Source organism: Lolium rigidum, chromosome 3 (assembly GCF_022539505.1).
Source record: "Lolium rigidum isolate FL_2022 chromosome 3, APGP_CSIRO_Lrig_0.1, whole genome shotgun sequence".
NCBI classification, from domain to species: Eukaryota; Viridiplantae; Streptophyta; class Magnoliopsida; order Poales; family Poaceae; genus Lolium; species Lolium rigidum.
In genome coordinates, this window is record NC_061510.1 from 311,968,616 (window position 1) to 311,990,792 (window position 22,177).

A 22,177-nucleotide genomic window follows, 5' to 3' on the forward strand; every position below is an offset into this window, starting at 1 on the left:
TCAAAGAACATCTTTAATAATCTATTGTTGTGTTTAAAGTTTAACTAACTATGCAAATTCCCTAAAAATCTGAACCTACAGTTAATTTTCTCATCAGGAGGGACACTTGGATGAAATACTGATAGCGCACGGGCAAACTCTTCAAATCCTAAAATTCCATTGTGTTTTGTGTCAAATAAATCGAAGACCTGCAAGAACAGGGAAAATATTTAGGGAACTGCATTATGATGTTAACAGAAATCATATTATCTAGTATCAATATCATCCTAATTCACTGTTTCGCCAATGAACACTACATTTATTTACTAAAAGGGTAGATGATACAGGCCTAGATAATTGTTGCAAAGCCTAACTGGAGGGTGTATACACGCGGTAGCTGGATGCCGATGGTTTGGATGTGAGTGACTATGGATGCAGTCATGCAGATAAGTTTTTGTAAAGATGTTTTTCCTGAGAAACTGTTAGCATCTGGAGTCCTATGTATTAGTATAAATGATCAGGAATTTCAACAATCAGATAATCCTGCTTTCAGTTAGAGTCAATAATATCTAAACATCCAAATGCTTGCTTTCAAGTTTCAAGTCAAGAAAACAGCACAAAAGGGAGGCTGCCAAACATGGCACCCAAATAACTAAGTCTGAATATATTCAGAGCCTTGCTTGGTACAGTCACAAACAGTTAACCTTCGCAGCAAGGCGGTAGCGGGGCGGTAGGCGGGCGAGACGGTAGCGGCGGGCGGTGGTTCCACCGCCCGGCGGTAGGGGGCGGTACCGCCCGCCTATAGCCCGCGTTGGAGGCGAGAGCGGGGCGAGAGGGAGGCGATAGCGGTGCTAGTGAGGGCGGTAGGGAGGCGGTAGGGGGAGAGAGAAGTGAGAGCTGGCACTATAGCCCGTGCACTGGCACCATGGGGTGAGAGTGAGGTGAGAGTGGGGTGATAGTGAGGATAAAAGCTGACGTGGCGGGTGAGAGTGGGGTGATGCATTGGCACCAGGTACTTCTCCAGGGAGGGTGTACCGGACCAAACTAGTAGCTTAGAGCATCTCCAGTCGCGTCCCCCAAACCGTCCCCCAAACCGCGCCGGATCGAGCGTTTGGGGGACGTGTTTCGTTCGTGCCGCGTTTGGGGGACGTCGCTCCCCAGCCGCGTCCCCCAAACGCCGCCCCCAAACATTTAAAATAATTTTAAATGTTATTTTTATTTCAATTTCCACAAACTAATACATAATTTGGAACGTGGTTTACACGAAAACACAGTTTGGAACATGGTTTTCCACAAACTAATACATAGTTTGAACCATGGTGAACACAAATATAAAATATTGCAAAGAAACTAAACCTAACTAGGCCGTGCATCGAAGGTTTCGTGTGTTCGCTGCTAAGAAAGAACACTCGAGGGCACACCTGAGTCACCTAAACCGGAAAATCCAGCGGGAGGATGGTGCCCTTGTTGGTTCTACCGATGAGGCGAACAGGCGAAACCTCCGTGCACGTATTCGCTGCGAAGAAACAACACTCATTCGGTCGTCCTCCTCGTCGGTGTTGTCGTCGTCCCCGTCGACGTGGTAGTCCCGGAGGCGGCGCCTCTCGTCGAAGACCTTGACGCTCATGTCCCCGTTGCCGAAGTAGGAGAACACGAGGATGAAGCCGGCTTGGAGGCCGTGGTGGCGCGCGAACTTCTCCCGGCCCGATGTTGAAGTACATCTTGTCGCGCGCGTCGTAGATCGCCTTGACGATCCACCGGCAGTAGCCGCACGAATGCTCCCGCGGATGCATCGTGCGCGGGCGTACGCCGCCGACGTACTCGGCGAAGGAGTCCGGCAGCCTCCGGATGCCGCGCGGGTCGCCCTTGAGGACGTGGACGAACTCGAACGAGACGTCCGGCTCCACGTCCATCTCCGACGATGATGAAGGCGGCGGCGTGGAAGGCGACAGCGAGCGTTCAGCTACGCCGCGGCCACGACCACGACCACGGCCGCGGCCGCGAGGTCCGCCTCTACCAGACATAGCGTCGAGTCTTGTTGAGAGATGGTGGCGGCTAGGGTTTGGGAGAGAGGCGCTAGGGTTTGTGTGTGAGAGGGACGATGAGAGGCGCCCCTTTTATAGGCCGGAGGGAGGCGGAGGAGCGGTGGCGCTCATTAACGCCGGCACGCGAGCTAGGCGCGACGGGACGCGTCGGCTGCGCCCTCTCGCGGGAACCGCACCGTCGGCTGCGCGCCGATAACTTCCGTCGCGAGGTAGGCGACGGTTAGGTTTAAATTAATTGTGCCGCCGACGGGTCGGCCCCGCCACTCCCCGCCTCGCTGCTCGTGTCCGGCGTCCCCGGTGCGTCCCCGTGGGACGGGGACGGGCTCGGGGCGCCGGACACCGAATGGGGGCGCGCCGGACAAAAAAGGGCTTTGGGGGACGCGGCTGGAACGCTTTTTTTGTCCGGCGCGCCCCAAATCCCTTTGGGGGACGGTTTGGGGGACGCGACTGGAGATGCTCTTACAGTTACAGGAATTAGCTGAAGTACTATACAACCTGGCTGGTTCATAAAAGCAAAAAAACAGTGATTTCTGGATATATGAATCGATAGTACTTAATACATGTTCCCAAAGCCTGTGCTGTTCTACAATTAAAGTATATGAGCTCTGACATATGACTCATGATTCCTACAGGATGTTGAACAGTGTGTTCTTCATCTTCAGGCCGAATAATATGCCCAAAATGAGGGCCAGAGAGGCTCCATAGTAATTGCCATTAGAATACCAAAAAGAAAACAGAATGGGGCATTTTCATTGGACAACACAAGCAACAAACTGGCATGTAATGTGGACTTACCCGATCAGCAAACAAACTTTCCTTCTTATTTGTCTTAAAAAGCGCCAACTGAAACTCCTCCTGCAGCATGCCACCACACAAGCATCTGTCAGGCATCACTCATCATAGAAGTAGACGCATCTACAACACTGGGTGCCACTACTAACCTTGTTAATCAGCCCGTCATCAATCACGGCGCTGCTGATCTTCTTGAACAGCTCGTACAACGCTTCGACCTCACTCACGCTAACTGCAGTTAAAGGGGGGAACACTCAATGCCGCCGTAATTACATTGCACAAGCACAGGGCAGAATAAATTGAGGCTTGGACTAGGAAGACGACTCTTTTTTGAGAGAATGGCCAAAATACCACTAGTGAAAACCGAACATGCCAAAATACCACTAGTGAAAACTAACTTGCCAAAATAACACTCCTCTGTTAGCTTTTCAGCCCAAAACAACACTCACGTTAGATGTCAAAGAAACACCGTTAGTCAACCCGTTTGTTTCTTGTCAGGTTTGTTCCTATTCCAAAACTACCCCTGCCTTATCCTTTTTCACCCCCCGCACAGGTTCATCCATCCATGGCAGGACGAGCCGGCGAGCTCGGCCTCATCCGCGGTAGCCCGGCCATCCTCCGCTCGACGCCCTCTCCCCGTGTCCGTCGAGCACCCTCCGCCCGTCGCCCGCCGTGCTACGACCGGCGCCCTCTGCCCGTCGCCCGCCACGCTCCGCCCGCCTCGCTCCGACCGGCGCCCTCCGCCCATCGCCCGCCGTCGTCCGACCTTGGCCGCGGGGCTCCACGCTCTCCGCACGTCGCCCTCCGACCGTCGCCCGGCGTGCTCCGACCGGCGCCCTCTGCCCGTCGCCCGTCGCCCGCCACGCTCCGTCCGGCACCCTCCGCCCATCGCCTGCTGCCGTCCGACCGTGGCCGCGTGGCTCCACGCCCTCCGCCCGTCGTCCGCCGCCCGCGACTGTGGCCCTGTGGCGAAGCTCCGACACACCTCCACAGGAACCCTCCCCTGGTGAGCCACCACTCTCTTGTTCCCCCTGTTTGCTCCCAGTATCATTCCAACTACAGAAAATTTAGAATTTGCTGTGTTTATGTGTTGCAGAGTTGATTTGATGGACGATTTCAAAGTAGAAATAGACGTTCAATCTTATTTGACAATTAAAGAGGGAAGAAAAGTGTACACAAGAGGAAAAACATGGGTTTTTATGGCAGGTCGAAACTTGTCGGTGGCGCAAATAAAGGCTGTCGTTGAGGAGAAGTTCCAGTGGTCTAATGATCAGAGAATGACCATTTGGTATGGATCTGCTGCAGATGAGACTGTCCAGCTAATTTCTGAATCAGAGATTATTGAGTTGTTTGATAGATGTTCTGACACAAAAATTGTACGTTTTGGTGTGACCATTGAGAGTAAACAACAACACAAAGAACCTGCTCCTATTATTTCCAAGAAGGATGATGTCCAACCTCCTATCACGTCCGAGAAGGATGATGATCAGCCGGTTCATGCACCATTCTTTGCTTGGCCGAAGCAAGCCTATGCAGGGGAGTACGAGGATGACGAGCCTGTTGGATGCAATGGAGAGAGCACTTATTTGGGGGAGGAGAATGATGATGCCAAGCCACCGAATAATGTGGAGCCAGAGGTAGTTGCTAAAAGAGTTCCATTGGGAACACTAGATGTTGACAATTCTTATGATCCGCAGCACGTGAAAGGAGATGACGAGTCTTTACTTGCAAACAATGTGTCTCCCACTTACATCCATGATAAGAAAAATCCTCGAATCGAAGTTGGAGCAACATTTCCGGACTCTCAAGCATTTAAAGTTGCATTAAGACAAGTAGCCATTAGAGAAGATTGGTCCTTTGACACGGAGTATAGTGAGCCCGAGAGATTCAGGGCTAAATGCAAGGACAAGGATTGTCCATGGAGGATACATGCCTCCAAAATAAAGAACACTAAGACTTTCATGGTACCATTTTATTGTTGTTTGCTTATTATTATTTGTTGCTTGCTGATTTCCCACTATTTGTTGTTGTTTATTTGATACTCATGTTTCTTAATTAAATTGCAGGTCAAGAAACTTCCCTTTGGGCATACTTGTGGAAGCGCTAATTGCAGCAAAGGAATGGAAAACAGAGATTGGCTTGCTGATAAAGGGCGGGCTGCACTTCAAGAGGATGCCACTGTGAGTGCAAAACAACTTAAAGAACGTTTGCAAAGGGAGTATGATATAAAGCTTCAATACAGCGATGTTTGGAAAGGAAGAGCTTGTGCGAAGGATCAATTAGAAGGTACATACAAGGAGAACTTTCAGTTGTTGTGGAGCTTCAGGGCTGAACTGTTGGCAGCAAATCCTGGAAGTATATTTGAGATAGACATAAAAACAACAAAAACAAAAAGGGTGATACTGTGCATGTTTTCAATAGGTTGTTCATTGCCTTCAAGCCTTGCATTGATGGATTTTTGGAAGGATGTAGACCATACGTGGGGGTTGACGCAACTTTTCTTAGTGGGAAATACACTGGACAATTGGCAGCCGCAATTGGTGTGGATGGACATAGTTGGATGTTTCCTTTTTTTTTTTGCGAATGAATGTTTCCAGTAGCATTTGGTATTTTTTAGAAGGAAACTAAAGAGAACTGGATCTGGTTCATGGAACAATTGAAATTGGAGAGCTGTTGGTGAAACGCTGCTAGGTCACATACTACCAAGTGTGATAAAAGAGTTGAATCTGAAAAGCAAGGGGCTACATTACTTGGAAGCAAGAGCATCGCCAAATCTAGCTAAGATTTCAGGAAATGGTTGGAGGCACACTGTTGACTTGGAGAAAAAAGAGTGCTCTTGTAGGAGATGGCAGATTTGTGGTAAGCCATGCACACATGCTCTTCGGTTCATTTTCTCTAAACAAGCAAAGCTAGAGGAATATGTTGACGAGTACTTCTCGGTGGCAAGATTTCAAGCGGCATACAAGGGAGTTCTAGTGCCAATTAGGGGCAGGTCGCAATGGCCCAAGGTAAATCCTGGGTTTGATATGATTCCTCCCAAACTTACCAAGAGTGCTGGCCGTCCAAGAACAAGAAGGATAAAAAATTACACCGAGGGTGGAACCGGTAGAAAATATAAATGCAAAAGGTGTGGAGCAATAGGCCATCTTCTGAAGACATGCACAGAGCGAGAGACTGAAAGTGATGCCGACCGAGATGCTACACCTTCTCCACGGTAATTATTTCACGTGTCCAAATTTCTTTCACTTGCCTTGCATATTTCCTTTCTAACAATGTGTATTGACTTGTAGGAAAAAATCAAAGGGTGAAGCAAGCATTGCAACAACTTCTTCTCCTAAGACACCAACTAAGCAAGGTACTCAAGTTGCTACTCCTACAAGTCCAATGACAAGGCAAAGGGCAGCAGCTATTGCAATTGCTTCTTCACCTCCAAGTGCATCTACAAGGAGTAAAAGTTTCGGTCCTAGCCCTCTTCGACAAATTTAGTGTATTTGGCAATGAGAATCATTCTCTTATGGCTGTGATATCATTAGAACCATGCTCTTATGGCTGTGATAATCACGAGAACCATAATGTTTTGTGGGTAGTGGTCTAAACCATAACGTGTTGCTGCTAGCTTTTGTTGATGCTATCGTATTCCCAACCATGTGTATAGTTGAATTGTTGAAATGTTGTCAAAATGACTTGAAATGATGTCAAAATGTTGCTGCAATGCTGTCAAGTTATGATGAATGTTGTCAGGTTGTGTTGAAATGCTGTCAAAGTAAGCTGAGATAGTGGTGTATCAGATTGTCATTGTTTTGTGTTGATTTGTTGTTGAAACGTTCTCAGATTGTCATTGTTTTGTGTTGATTTGTTGTTGAAACGTTCTGAAGAGTAAGGGTATATGTGTCTTTCTTGGATGATGTTAGTCCCAGTTAGCCACTAGTGGTATTTTGGCTACAAAAAAACTGAAGTGAGTGTTATTTTGGCAAGTTGGTTTTCACTAGTGGTATTTTGGCATGTTCGGTTTTCACTAGTGGTATTTTGGCTATTCTCTCTTTTTTTTTAGATGTTTGATGGCAACAGAGTTAGTAGGGGTGGAGTGGACATACATACGGTCTCCCTGGCGAGGAGCTCGGGGTCTTCTAGTCCCCTGGGCTGCTTGAGGTCGATGTCGCAGCAGAAGCTGAGGAGCACGCCGCAGAGGTGCTTCACCCCCTCCAGGCACTGCAACATGGCGCAGCAACCACTAAACAGCGCGGCGTCTCTCCAGCGAGGGCCCCGCAGTCGGCCGGGCTAGCAGCAAACCAGGCCCCGCTGACGGAGAGCTGGAGCGGATTGCGGCGACTGAGTCGAACGGATGGCGGCGCGCCGCGCGATGCGACTGCTAGGGTTCCCGACGCGGCGGAGAGCGGAGGCGGGAGGGGATGGTTGCGGTGGCCGCCGGGTGTGCTCTGGTGGTGCCGCCGCCGCCGTCTTAGACGATGTTTGCCGGCGGCACGATTGGGATGGTTTTGGTGAACGGATTGGATTGATGAGGTGTACGCTTCTTTTTTACCTTTTTTTTTTTCTTTGCGTTGCCGTTGTTGCGTTGGGGACTTTGAATTTCTCTTTCGCGATCGAGTCGTGGAGGAATCCGGCCGTGGCAAACCACGAACGGGCACTGCTAGCTGCTACAGCTTGTCTTGCTGCTGGATCCAACGGAGAGCCACTCTCCGTGAACGTGTTGCCACGTTGCGTTTACGAGTTCAAGAAATACCCTTGACGAAACAGCCTACTTTAAGAGCAGGTCTAACAGACCCCTTAAAAGGGCCAAACCCGTATAATAACCGCCGATATACGGTGGTAGAGCCTACCCGGTCGCCTCAGCGAGACCAGTAAATCGGCCCCGCTTCGATTTTTGCTGTTTTCGAGTACGGGGCGGATCGTCGCCCCTTACTTGTGCGGGCGGGAGGGGGAATACGAGGCCAACCCCTCGCCTTTGGCGGGCTGAAATTTCAGCTAGCAACCGCTTCCGTCCATTGGAGCCGGCGCGGCCATGGCGGGCATCCGGAGCGGGAGCGGCGCGCCGGCCGGCGTGCGGGCAGCGGAGCGGGCGCGGCCGGCGCGGGGGCACGCGGCCGGGGCCGGCGGCGGCGGCGGCGAGAGCGGGCGCAGCCGGTGCGGGCGTGGCCGGCGCGTGCTCGCGCGCGCGCCGTGGCGGGCGGCGCGCGGCGCGAGCGCAGGCGGGCGCGGGCGCGGCGCGCGCGCGCGGCGCAGGCGAGCGCGCGGGCACGAGCGCGGCCTTGGCGGCGGCGGCGGCGGGGCGGGCGGCCGTGGGCCGGTGGGGCGCGGGGCGAGCTCCGGCGGCGGGCGGCGCGCGCGCGCGGGCGAGCGCGCGGGCGGGGCCTTGGCGGGCGGCGGCGGGCGGCCGTGGTCCGGCGGCGGCGCGGCGGCGGGGGCCGGCCGGGACGGGCGAGCGTAGGGTCGGGCGAGGCCGTGGTCGTGGCCGGAGGAGGAAGAAGGAGAGGATGAAGAAGATGATTTTTTTTTTTGGCATATTTGGGAATATTCCCTTTTACAGTTTAGTTATACGGGGTCTGCTAGCTTGGACGAATTTTCGGCCGGCGAAAAGTGAATACAGGGCCCTCTACTCGCGTTTTAAGGGGCGAAAATATACGGGGCCTGTTAGACATGCTCTAAGCAAGTTTTTGCGTTTTCGCGAAAAACCAAGGTGCTTCCCCTCGACGACAAGCGTAGCTCTACACACTTCTCCTTCGTAGAAGCGGGATGCTTTCCCTCGAGGGACGTTTGCGTGCGGTGTTTCTTTCTTCTCGATGGTGTGTTTGGCGTATCTGTTGTGAGGCAATCGGTGGCGGAGTGGCAAGCTCTGGCTTCCGCCACACCTCACTTTGTATATTTTCCATAGTCGTGTAATTGTGCGTAGATTAGTTAATTTTCCTTAGTACAGGTTCATTTCGCCACATCAAAATTTTGATTCTACCTATGCTACTGGAGACAATCGACTGGAATGACTTTGCGTGGACATTGTATTGGTTTTGGCCATATTTGTGTTAACTACATCGAGAATGGCTTTTCTACCTTTTAATGAGACGAGGCAAAAAGGCATGTTTCTCCCAAAGAATGTTTGAGTGAATTTAAAACATTCAGCTGTTTTTTAGATTTTTTTCATGGAACCAAAACTATAAGGCCATGTTTGGATGTATGTATTGAGGCTTGGCATTGGATATTGGGGCATTCCCAGCCCGAATACCTCAATTGAAGCTGTTTGGCTGTGCTAGACATTGGGGCTAGGTATTCGGCCCGAATATTGACCGGCCCGATTGCTATGGAGAGAGCCCGTTCCCGAAAGTCGAGCACCAGACCTCGACATTGCCTGGCATCGTAGTCGAGCCCAGACCCCGACTCCCCCGACCTGGCGACCTAGCGCCGTGCTCCAGGCAAATCGACGGTGCCTGCAGGTACCTCCGCCGCGCCGCGCCGCCGCACGCCCTTCTCCCGGCGACCGCCGGCGTTCGCGCCCTCTCCCTCGACATCGCCCTTCCCTTTCCCCTGCTGAATCGACCCGCCCCTCACAGATGTTGTCTGCAGGTCGCGAGCAGCAGTGAGGAGGACGGGGCGAGCTTGATCTCCCCGACCCGGCGTCGCGCGCAGGTAATCCTCTCCCCGCCGCTCTGGCTGCCATGGCCGGCTCCCCCAAATCTCTGTGAAGTTCGCCCCCCTCTCCCCCAAATCTCTGTGAAGTTTAATTTTCAATCAAGTTATCTGTGAATTATTTGTATGTGTGATTGTGTGTTAAAATGGTGATGTGAATTGTTTGCAAAGTTCTCATAATTTGGTGTTGCTATTTACTGTCTAGGTTACAAATTATATGGCATGCTAATAAAATTGATGTATATTGTAGTTGGAAAATGAGCGAAGAATTAGAATTGGTTTCTTATATAACGGAAGAAAACAGAAGAAGAAAGAGAAGAAGGATTGTATTGACTGAACAATACTTCCACTCCATTCTTCTTGCTATGGCGTACCTTAGCTCACAAAGGGCACCGAGGGAATTAGGAAGCTTTAATGATGATGAGCATAAACTGAGTTTAAGAAAGTACCTGCTAAAAGATATGTATGATGGCAGCGAAGTAGCATGCTATGATCAACTTCGTTTAACTAAGATATCCTTGCCGCACTTGATAAGATACCAGATTTTTCTCAGAGTGACAAGCTGCGAGCATATGGTAAGTTGATCCTTAGTGAACGCTTATTCCAAGCACTTATGGAGCTCCCCATGGCCTTCAGGAAGGAATGGTTGTTGATGCTGAATTAGAGGAGTGCAGTTTAATTCATATGACATGTGCGACCTATCCTAAGAACTTGTAATATTGCGTACCAGACTGTAACGTGTGGTGAACCTTTTGAATTATGCAAGGAACTTGTTATTGTGTTGCTATTGTCATATTTTGAAGAATAGTATTGCTCCTATGAATTTATGTTCACTCCATTTTCCATGTTTGTTTAAAGTTAAAAGATGATGTCATAAATTTATATATTTTTTGCATTTTATTAATTGTTATGTCATACAATCATTCTATATTCAAAACTGTCAAAGAAAATCGTTTGCAAACATGTATTATGATCAAACTCTCATACAAATGCAATACATCACTTTTACCATCCAAACAGGTTTTGGCATTCAACTAGGATATCAATTCCACAATCCAAATATCTAAACATCCAAACAAAGATATTGGTATTGATCTCAATGTGAATATCTCATGACATTGATATTACACCCAATGCAATGCCAAGCCTGCCAATACAAACATCCAAACGGAGCCTAAGTTAATTAGCCCACACCATCTAAATTGAACAATTAAGTGCAAAACTGATAAGACACCATCCACCATGCACATGTAAATGCTCAATGAACATGATACTTACATGGATAGCGGGCCCTATGTGCCACTCTTCTCTCTCTATCTCTTGCATTTTCATTACAATCCGTCTGCCGTTGTATGCATCCCTAACCTCCCGGAGCCCTAACTCCTCCTTATCGCTCTTTTACCTCTTAATGCCAAGAAGTCCATCGAGTAGCATATACAACTATTTTTTTCGTAGCACAAAGAAATCCAAATGATGCACTTCATGCTTGTGGGGTTCATGGGCAACTGCGCTAGTTAATTACCTAGTCTGTTCTCAAATACATGACGCATAAACTTAGTAAAAATGTTAATGCTCTCTAAGTTTCATTTGGTAAATAGAAGGGAATAAAATAAAACATATCTTATTGTGAATGTATTAATATTAATTTAGTATTATAGATCTTCATACTTTTAAATTTTTCTACTATATAGAAAACATTTACTTTATGACTTGGGTTGGAGCAACAATCATCTCTGGATTTTGCTATGCCAACTGCGCATACATAAGTCTATGTACAATGCAAAGTGTTTGGTGGGGTGTTTACAAAAATAAACCAGCATTTTATTCATCACAGTGCTTATTTGTACACAAGAGGTGCCTAGTTAGGCATCTTTCTAGTGTAAACAAGCACTACTGTTTAATAAAAAACCGTTTATTTTGGTAAGCGCCAATCTAAGCATTTTACATTGTAATGCCTTAATAACTCCCTTTGCCTCATAGGTCGAGAGCCCCTAAGGTAGAACAAGGGGATCAGCGATCAACCATTATCCCGTCCCACCAGTTCACTAAGTAGACTCACTCTCGCGAAGGAAAAAAACTGAGGTTGGTTCCAGCCTACCTAAAAAACCAATGTTGGTTCCCGCTTGCTCATTAGCCTTGGAATCACCACCTATGAGATATGACTCTCTTTCTCTGTCCTTTTAATAGAGAGACTCTCTCTCTCTCTCTCTCTCTGCGAGTTCAAATTTTATTTTTGAGGGTGCCGGGTTTCAATTTTTCTGAGAATTGTGCCGAGTTTCAAATACTAAGCGACGTGATCCAGCAAAGTGGAAGGGGTGGGGGTGTGCCAAACACAAAAAGTTCGGCCCATTAGGCAGTGAAGTGGAAGGGTGGGGCGTGTCCCATTAGCCTGTACTGTTCACTATCTGGGAGAAAAATCATTAAAACATGGCCCGATCAGGAGGCCTGCCTTCTCTGCTCCTCATCCAGCCGAACTCCCCAGTCACGATCGCCACACTCGAAAAAAGGTAGTGCCGATCGTCCTACCCAGACGCCAAGCAAGTGGAGATCGCATCGCAATCGCATCAGGAAAAAGACGCCGGCACCGCAGGGAGGGCGACGCGGCGACGGCGGCTGAAGGGCAGGGGCGTGGCCCTATAGTCCGTATAGTCTAGTACGCAATCTTGGGCGCCTGCTCGGCCCGCCGTTTTCTCGCCGCTTCCTCTCTTCAGTTCAGGAGGCTAGGCTCATTTTCTGTTGAATAGATATTTTCATCGAAGAATCATTCATTAGTCGTCAGAAATTCTACAGATCAATGCAATATAACTGCAGAGTTAATGGATTGGTCCTTAACTTTTCGACCTAGAACTGTTGAACCATGGAGAGGAACGGAGATTACACTTCTGTTTTACGGAATGCAGCACAGAAGATTGACATGAACAAGTACTAGAAGTGCTCTATTAGATTCTTCAAATTATTGCAGGTATGTAACACAACTTCTATTTGCAAATTTAAGACTTACAATCGTTGAATTTATGCTGCGCTTGAGATCTTACAAATATATGTTTATTCTGCTCTTAATAATATTTTTTATACTCATACTCCTGTTAAAAAAAAACATTATATTATACCTTACATCTTGTGTTTAGCACATGGAGAAATAAAATTATGTTCTAGCTGTCCCACTCAGTGTAAAATCCAACTGCTACTTGCTCTACTAGCTGCTGTGTCATTCATCACTATATAAGTGCGCTATTCCTGACACTATCATAGAATATGTGGTCTGCCCTGTACAGTTTACCTCTCGGTGATTATTAAAGATGATTCGTGTACCTGATTAGGGGTGTGGCCAGCTAATTAAGTACGCATGCGCCTTATCTTGATTTTAAAATGCATAGCATCCGGCCCAAGGTTTTTAGTATCGGATATCAGGTAGGGTTATTTTTTGTTCAGATATGATATATTCATTGATTGAAAACTATCGCAGAGGTGTTCAAATTTAACTTAAATTTGGGCCCCATTTATTTGATAGAGAGACCGACCGTGCATACTAAATATAGGCTGGCGTATCCAGTGGGTGACATTAGCATAACTAACCGTGAGCCCATAACGCGCGTGCGCGCACACACACAAATGGCTGATTTTTTCTTCACTTAGAAACACCATTTCTCAGTCTCATCTCACCAAAATAATACTCAATCCACTCTATGCCTGCAAGCCAACATTGCTCTTGCGAAACATGCTCTTTGTGTATGTGGCTTAATGCTTTGGCAAAACCATGGGATCATATATCGGAATATTGGAGATAACATGATATGCATCACGATACAAGATACTAACAACTTAAGATACCGTGGGAGCGTATATCCGAATATTAGAGATAACATGATATGCATCACGATTCACGATACAAGATACTAACAAATTCAGACACCGATACGTATCAATTGACAATGTAAAATTCTAGATTTTAAGATACTACAATATATTATATGGATAGCAACGATAGGATGGTAAAATTTTGAGGGTATTGGGTTACAGAAAACTCTGTCCGGGTCTGGAGCAGCGGCTATAGTTCTTCCAAAGATTACCACTAAATTAATGCAGTACTACCCAGTTGTACATGTAACAGCTCCACTGGGCTGGAGTGTGCTCTTTGCCATGATCTAAAAATAATAGAATATAGTGCACTTGCGTGCGTATCGTATCATACTCCATTACAAACCTCCGATGATAAGAAGCAAACGAGCTTCATTAGCTTTAGCATGATAGAGCTTCAATATCACTCACATATGCTCCTCTGTTCAAGAGCGAACAGATCGAGCTTGACAAGCAGATCATTGCACCGTGCTTTGGTTTATTAGCAGATCCGAGTGCCTCAGTATACCACCTACTGTATCGTCGAAGCTAGAGCAGAGATCACCATCGACGATGGTCATGATTGGGATTTCGAAGATGGCGGGCAAGAGCTGGCAGGAGGCGAAGCTGATGTGGCACATCGCGTTCCCCGTGATCCTCACCATCGTGTGCAATTTCTCCATCGGCTTCGTCACCTCCGCCTTCGCTGGGCACGTCGGTGATGTCGAGCTCGCCGCCGTGACGGTCTCCAAGAACGTCATCGAGGGCTTCGCCTACGGAGTTCTGGTACGCATGCGTTACAATTAATTTGTTTGCTTTATATCTTAACTCAGCGATAGCTAGCACATTTACATTCTATAAGATGCGTCATCTCTACCCAAGATTAGCAAAACATTATCGAGTCGATATTGTTAAAGAAGATGCCACGCAGCAAGGCCAAAAGAAATAGCTTTCTAAAAAAACTTAGTTTGGAACAGAGGTAGCATCCTGCATTTAACTTGTTGTATATAGCTAACTCAACAATCACTCGTGTCAAAAAGAAAAGTTCGATAGCGAATGTATACACAGTAAGATGCATCCCCTCTAACCAAGCTTTGTAAAATGTTTTTTCCCAGTACGAAAAATGTTCATTCTTGTCAAGCCGGGGGTTGGGTTGGGTTTTGCGTGAATAATTGGTGAAGTGACTTGTGGTTGTCTTACTTCAAACATTGGGAGTAAGTTTGTTTCGGAGGGCCTTTATGCCGTTGGTTAGTGCGGGACTGCGCCACACACCCCTTGGCGTATGTCGGCTTGGCTTATTTTCCTTATCTGCGTTTCAGTTTGGTTCCGGCCGCATTCAGATTGATTCGGTCGTTCTACATATCTATTTTTTTCAAAAACTAAATACTTTTAGAATTTAATTTTTTTTAAATATGAACATAATTCAAATTTAAAGATTTTAAAATTTTGGGAAAATATTTTTTAAAATTTAATCAATTTTTAAATATAAATATTTTTATTTTTTATTTTCTATTTGAACATTTTTGGATTTAATTTTTTATAATGTGAACATTTTAAATTCGAATAATTTTGGAATGTGAACATTTTTTATTTTGGTAAAAAAATAAACAGAAAATGAAACCCGAACTGGGCCAAGCTCATAGTGAGCTGGGGTGTGCAGCGCTAGGTAACCATCGACCTGGACGGCATATAGGGTTCCCCCGTTTGTTTTGGCCCAACGGAGAAATCCAAATATGCATTCATCTGTGTTGGAAGTTGCCCATGCCAGCTTTTTCGGCTCTCCTAACACTTTGTGCGTGTCAAATTTTTTTCCCAATTTAGCTGATATCTCTCACGAACGCTCAAGTTAAGCAGATCCAATTTGCCTTGACGGAACAAAATGACTCTTGGCATATCATGTGTCACAAAAAATGGTACTCTCTCCGTGTCAAAATGTAAGGCGTTCAGGATTGTTCCATTTAAGTGAAAAAGTGTTCAAAAGACATCGTTACACCTATCTAATTTTGAATTGCGTTGTTCTCGATCCTAGCATCATATTCCTCGAGCGATCCATGGGCGCGCCTGAAGCCTGCATAACTGAATCCATCCGCTCCCGTTAAGAGCAAGTACAATAAGTCCTAATCAGCTGGCTATAACGATTAAAATAATATATTGTTGCCTAGTTGGAGGAGAGAGAGGAGGAGAGAAGAAGAAGAGTGGGCTCTTATGCAAGAGCCAGCTCTAGCACGTGCTCCTAGTCACTATGTGAGAGTGAATGGTGGGTCATGCACTAGTAAAGTAGTACAATTTTATAGCTCACTATTATACATATTGGCTCTAAGATGACTATAGACAACGGCGGCTCCAGGAAAATGGTGGTGGGTATTCCCAGCAGCCAAAAAAATGTTCTCAAAGCAAAGAAAAACACGAGCAAACGCCTATATAGGCTATATTTTCAGTAGGACAATAATTTCAGTAGGACTACAACAATTATTTCAGTACAATACATAATATGAAAGTGCATAAATCCATACAAATCGAAGTACAACAACAAATTTCAATGGAAAAAGGCAGTACCTCTTACAATATAACTTTTGCGGGCACCCTTTTGGAAGAGATTGATGACATCCTCATCCTCCACTTGGTTGAATAATTCTTTCTCAACAAATGTAACCATGCAATTGTTCAAGTAATCATAGCTACTGGCAAAATCAGTACCAACTTGAGAAGCTTGTAAACAATAAAATACTGTGCATATATGCTGCTTCCAGCAAGCCCAGCACCATTCTTTTCCTTCATCTACATAACAACCAAAAGGTCCAAAACAATGGGAAAATTGAGATATGAACAAATGGCCTACTCTGATTTTCTATCTACTAATTGTAGTGCTAGTTTAGTAATCTACTTCTCTCATAAATATCTAAAATACTAATTTGGTGCAGGTAATTTCGAATTTAATAGACAACTATGAACATCTAAATCCTAAATTAGAATGGGGAAGAGCAGAAGAGGCAAGAGACGAGAGGATTCGTACGTGCGAAGCTGCGAGTCGCCGAGTCCTCCTGGCCGCCGGTGAGTCGGCCGCAGGTCGCCGGTGAGCCGGTCGCCCGTCGCGGGCGCGGTGGTGCCCTGCCCAACCGCCACGCCAATCGTCTAGGGTTGGCTCTGTGCCTCTATCCGTCGCCGCGTTGCGTTGGAACGATACGAAGCAGCGTTGGAACGATACAGACGCAGCCAGCGAGAAGACTTGCCTGTTCCATGGGCTTGGCCGCTTGGGCCTCATACAAAAAAAAAATTGGGCCAAAATATATTGGTATGCCTGGACATACAGGGGCATACCCCTGGCGCCGCCCATGACTATAGATGACATGGCACTTGGCTTATAGCCAACAGTTGGCTCTACTATTGAACTTGCTCTAAGCCAGCTAAATCCAATCCATCCGGCGAAATCCATCGGCATGCGTGGCTCAACACTCAACAGCGCGCCATACCGCTGGCAATGCCCAGAACCATAGCCGGCAACTCCACTCTCGGGGAACCTCCAGGCTTCCGCTCCTGCTCAGTAACAATGTACAGTAAGGCCTTGTTCGTTTAAACCCTGGGAGGCATGGATTAACCTGGATTGAGGCCCAACTCTGGTTTTTCAGCCCGGAGTGATTTTTTTCCCAACCCAACAAAAATGAGTGTTCGTTTACACCACGACGGGAATTTTAGCCCAGCCCATCCCGGACAACGCTTCAGAACTTGTCTGGATTTTTTTTTCTCGCCACAAGACTCGTGGAAAATTATCCACAATGAGAAAGAGAGAGAGAGAGAGTGAAGGGAGGAACTGGGATTAACAGAAGAGCTAAAATGTACACAGGATTACAAGATTGGGTCCAGCTAGGGTCGGTAGGGATCGGGTGATTGGACGGGATCAACCCAATCCCTACGTGGAATAGTTCCAAGTCTGGATTCAGTCCCTAGGAAACGAACGAGGCCTAAGAGGGATGGGACCATGCGCCAATCCCGCCTCCCGTGATCCCGTCCCGACCCCAAATTCTGCTTATCCCATTTGTTAGATCGGTGGTATTAGGCCATGTTCGTTTACTCCCTGTGTGCCTTGGATTGATCTGGATTAGAGCTCGTTCCTGGATTTCCAGCCAGACGCGATTTTTTTTTCCAGCCCACCAAAATTAAGGCTTCGTTTACTCCCTGCAGGTAAAATTAGCCCAACCAATCCCGTCCACTTTCTGCTAACATAGTCTGGAAAAAATCCATCCCCATCCAACGTCTGGACAGATTTCCCGGACTGCCACCGTGCGAGAGAGCGAGCTAAGGAGTGGAATAATAGAGAATAACCGAACGTTGGAAACATGCAAGGGATTAGGAGAAAGGGATTAACAGGGGTAGTTGAGGTTTGGGTGTAAGGTTTGGATTCACCCAATCCATACCTGGATAGAATCCATGTCTGGATTCAATCCAATCAAACCGAACGAGGCCTTAGCGGGAGCACTCAATTAATCATGTATTTTACGACATCTAGTATAGCTAGCTAAGACGGAGCGACCAGGCAGGTGCATGCATGTCTCATCGGACTGGACTGCCTCTCCCGCTTTATGATATCCCAGTTCTCCTGTTTGGTCCCAGTGGGCAAGAGCAGCGGGAGCTAGTCAACCCATGCCCGCGCCCCATACATCATTACTGCTCAGCTCGTCAGTAACGTCGCCAGCTCGCCGGCAGCACCGTTTCATCTCCTCGGCAACGTCTCCTTCTCACCGGCGGATTCTTCTCAGCTAGCTGACAGCTTCACCCATTTCGAAGGTCGTCGAAGCGCCCGAATCTGTCGCGCCTCAAGAAGAATGGTGCTTCTATATCTTAATTTTGGTTCACCTAAAAAGCAAGAGGAGGAAGTCAATAACCCACCTGCAAGTCAAAACCTCCTTTCAGATCTTAATATTCCTTATGTTTGTTTAGTTGTTATTGTTAAAAACAGTGCAATGAATATTTGCACCGTTCATGTTTGTAAGTAAATTATGCAGGAATCAACCTAACCCCGCCGCCTCCCGCTCCCGCCCCTCCCCCCCCTCCCGGGCCGCGGCGGAGGTTCCTCCTTCCCCCGCATCCACAGCCGCCCGCCGCTAGCTGCCCTCCAGCCGCTTCCACTGCCGGCCGCGGTCCTGGCCACGGGGCTGGCCTCGGCCCCGACTCCCGTGCCCCGGCCCCGGCCATGGTCCCGGCCTCGGCCCGGCTATGGCGGTGGTGGCGGCACCCCCTCCGTCGAAATGACAAGGGGGAGAAGAGGGTTTCCGCGGCGACATTCCATGGAAGTTGATGAAGCGTCGGTGGAGGAAGCCGGGCGGCACGGCTACTTGGCCGGGGCCTGAGGTTCTCCGTCGGTAGCCATGTAGGATTCGGTGGAGCGGTGGCGGCCTCCGCCCCCGGTAACGGTTCGGCGGGTGGTACGCATGATCCGCGACGATGTCCTCTTCCCTGGTGATCCGGCAGGAGGGATTGGCGACGTAGGGGCTGCTGATCTTGCTTTGTTTTTGGTGGCTGTCCTCGGGTTTCTCGCATGCGAGGATGAAGATCTTTCGGAGGTCAGTTTGCTTTGATCTGGCTGGAGAGATGAGTTCCGGAAAGCTCCGTTGGTGAATGGAATAGTGCATCTTTTGTCTGGAGTTTGCTGGATCGGGTGGTATTCGGTCGCACGCACCATGTTTTTATTTCGACCGTTTGGTTCCGGAGGGAGCGGCGCGAAGCTCTATTATGTGTTGACATCAGGTGACTTTTTGGTCCATGGTGAAATCAGAAGAAGGAATATCATGAAGGCCGGATTGGTGGTCTGACTAAAGGAGGTTTGAGTCTCCGTGATGTTGAGGGATCTGCTTGGTGTTCCGGACTCTGCAGTAGCAGTGATATACATGTGGGAGCGGCAACACAGGGGAAGTTTAGAGTCTTACCTCTCAGGGTGAAAACCCAAGGTCTGGCCTTAACCGGTTATGCCTGGCAATGATCTTGTTAGAGGAATTATTTTAAGAGTGGGGACTATCTTCAGGGTGAAAACCTAAGACCTTTGGTTGGACGACGACGGCGCTGGTGCACGGTTCCCTTCTTGGAGGCGTCGCTTTTGGAGAGTCTGTACTTCAGGTGTTGTCATGGTGGTGATTGTATTGTTGTTTCTAGGTTTAGAAGGTTGTAGCAGGACTTTTATTTCTTAGTTTTCTTTGCTCTTCTTTGGTTGTGTATCCGTACTGCCACTAGGGTGGGGCGTTGTTGCAGAGGCTGGGTGTAATTGTATCTTTTGATATTAATATATTCCCTTTATCTAAAAAAAGTAAATTATGCACTAAATATTGATAACATTTCAATAGTACCAGGGAGGAACAGGGTTGTTAGCAAACCATAAATCATAAAAAACCCTGTGTGTAACAGATACTCCAAGTTAGTAATTGACAGTAGCAATTCACAGTACCTCTCATCCATAACAAAGGCCAATTTTCCACATTGTTTTTTTATTGTTAACATTACTAAGCCATAATAGCAAAGGAAGAAAAATCTTTTTTACGAAATACAAACTGCGGGTGACAGACACAGACACAGTGATGCTAGAAGTAAAGGGTAGCCAATAAGTCGGCTAATTCCAACCCAATAATACTTCTAGCAGTAGTGGAACACAAAATGTTGTAATCGGTACACTGCAACGAGAACTGAGTTCTAGCTCAGTGGCAAGGCATGCGAGTGCGCTGCCAGTCCACCCGGGTTCAAATCCCCATCTCGCGGTAATTTCGCATGGAGGGGCGAACTTTAAACCGGGTTATCATCCTAGCGTCTATCTGCGGGAAGAGCCTCATCCTACCTAACAACGTATAGTCAAGGAAGGGATCATTTCCCCGTTGGTCAAGTTTTTTAATCGGGTACACTGCAACCACACTTTGCTATCATCCAACAGTTTATGCTACAAAGAAGAGAAGAGAGGACGTAACGCGCCTTCATCTTCTTGTTCATCCTGCACCACCTCTCTGCACAACAACTCTAATAATAGCACCTCTTTGCAGCTGCAAATACACACAAATGCATCATTTTATTGTGTAAGAAACCACTGTAAGAACACCTAAATTGGTTCACCATATCTATCATGTAGGAAGAGAAAAAATGCTAGTCCAAAGGAACTGCAGGCAACAGAAAAATCAATTACTGAAGCTATAATACTCCTGTGATGGGGATGTTTGACAAGTTCAGTTCATGTGATCTAACTAGACGGCAATCATAAACTCAATTCTAGAGCATGATCGGTTAGGGGCATAACCTGAAAAAGTTTCTATGTTCCCAGCAGGGTCAATAGATTAGCAATTTTGCCTAAAGGGCATCCTTACTGTTTCATCAGTAAGTTTATATGTTCATTTATGTTCCCAGCATTTCGCAAAAAAAAAAAGTTCCCAGCAAGGTCATATTATTAGCTACTCCTGCTAAAAATAAAACACCAAGTTTATGGGATATGGAGTACAAAATTATTTAGATACAGAGTAGACAAGTTTCAGAGTTCAGTCGCTATAACAATCTACATAGTTTTAGAGTTCAAACAATAAAAGGGTTAACCAAAAAATAATTTGACTAAGTATACAAACAAACGACAGATACACACAAGGTTCAGTAAGGGATGATTAGAAAAGTAGAAAGGTGAAGTCAAGACATGGACAATAGCAAATGAAATAAATGGATACTCCCAGTACACAAAGCAATTGCAGTACTTGGTAATCTAGTTAACGTAAAACAATTTTCCTACACAAAGCGTCAAGTAGTCTACCCAAATCAATGTCAATATATTTGAACATAAAATCAGTACAACCTATCTTGATATGTTTATCATCCTATTATATACGTTCAGTATTCAATAAGACAAAGGAAAGAACTAAGAAAATGGTTGAAAGGACTAAACACCGGGAGGACTGATCCCGTAACTCTGTCCTTCCTAGTACGACACATTTCCACCATGATCAATGACAACATGAACGTCTCCTTTGCTCTCGCACGCCAACGCAGCGCCACTCCATGATTTCTTGGTGAAGCTAAGATTGTTGATACCCTGAAGCATAAACAAAAGATGAAGATTTAACTAATAAAAAACAACACTTTAGCATACAGTTAGTAAATTTGAGCGCCATGTGTGAGATCCAATGCCAGCTAAGAATTCAGTCAATTCACAACCTGCCCGCAACCAGAGCTCTAAATTCAGAATTACTAAGTCTAAGTAACATTGTCTACACACAAAAGAATCAAAGACAATGCACGGATACAAAACATGCAGCTAAACTGGTTCACCATTCGCCATGTTCTCTAGTGAGTTGAGTTTATTACGTCCATGATCATTGCTGCAGTGCAGGATCCCCTGAATTTTCTGTAAAAAAAATGGGTGTTTGCAATTTCACAAATTTGCCTGAACGTTATCTAGATGTTGACATTGCAGGCGTAGTGATCATCATGTTACAACTCTAATGGGTGTCGTAGCTGAACCAGCAGCAGCACACCATCATGCTTGATTTGATACCAAAAAGAAAAAAAATATCATATACTAAATGGCAAATATACTGACGCTGAGCCTTTTGCTAACAGTCGGCCTGGAAGCAGAGGAATCATTCCTGATGACGGTGAAGGGGTGAAGGTACTCCATCGCTTCCGATCATAATAACCTAATTTCTCCTAGCTATCGAGCAAGTTTACTGTCATGGATAAATTTCGATAAGTCAATTATAATAATAAGATCACTTTGTTGGGGATCAATCGTGTAATCTTAGGAGTATCATGATAGTGGCAATTTTTGCTGATCAAAGGGGGCGGATTCCTCACTTGGCTGTCTATTGTTAGGTAGAAGATCAGACTTCTACGGCAGCGGATTTATACGTTCTGGATAGCACCCCATTTTAAATCGT

General features: G+C 46.7%; 2 protein-coding genes and 1 long non-coding RNA gene across 3 annotated transcripts; 2 read left to right on the top strand and 1 right to left on the bottom strand.

Moving 5' to 3' along the window:
• Positions 1 to 44: 44 nt before the first annotated feature.
• LOC124696860 (calcineurin B-like protein 3) lies at positions 45 to 7,168 on the bottom strand. Its single transcript, XM_047229523.1, has 4 exons — positions 6,911 to 7,168; positions 2,966 to 3,048; positions 2,820 to 2,879; positions 45 to 188 (listed from the first exon to the last, which is right to left on the bottom strand). The coding sequence occupies exons 1-4, from the start codon at positions 7,032 to 7,034 to the stop codon at positions 45 to 47; spliced, it is 411 nt and encodes a 136-aa protein (XP_047085479.1). The 5' UTR covers positions 7,035 to 7,168.
• Positions 7,169 to 9,360: 2,192 nt separating this feature from the next.
• Positions 9,361 to 9,755, top strand: LOC124699868. Its single transcript, XR_007001545.1, has 2 exons — positions 9,361 to 9,452; positions 9,703 to 9,755. It is a non-coding gene; the product is annotated as an uncharacterized LOC124699868 (long non-coding RNA).
• A 4,039-nt stretch (positions 9,756 to 13,794) lies between these two features.
• On the top strand, positions 13,795 to 21,946 carry LOC124699871 (protein DETOXIFICATION 33-like). The gene is made up of 2 exons (XM_047232100.1): positions 13,795 to 14,075; positions 21,861 to 21,946. The coding sequence occupies exons 1-2, from the start codon at positions 13,863 to 13,865 to the stop codon at positions 21,888 to 21,890; spliced, it is 243 nt and encodes an 80-aa protein (XP_047088056.1). The 5' UTR covers positions 13,795 to 13,862; the 3' UTR covers positions 21,891 to 21,946.
• Positions 21,947 to 22,177: the final 231 nt, after the last annotated feature.

Coding starts and splice junctions, on each gene's coding strand:
- LOC124696860 (XM_047229523.1), bottom strand. CDS start 7,034: ATGTTGCAGTGCCTGGAGGGGGTGAAGCACCTCTGCGGCGTGCTCCTC. Junction 2,880..2,965: donor ATGACGGGCTGATTAACAAG/GTTAGTAGTGGC, acceptor GGCATGCTGCAG/GAGGAGTTTCAGTTGGCGCT. Junction 189..2,819: donor AAAGTTTGTTTGCTGATCGG/GTAAGTCCACAT, acceptor CTGTTCTTGCAG/GTCTTCGATTTATTTGACAC.
- LOC124699871 (XM_047232100.1), top strand. CDS start 13,863: ATGGTCATGATTGGGATTTCGAAGATGGCGGGCAAGAGCTGGCAGGAG. Junction 14,076..21,860: donor GCTTCGCCTACGGAGTTCTG/GTACGCATGCGT, acceptor TTTTGCTAACAG/TCGGCCTGGAAGCAGAGGAA.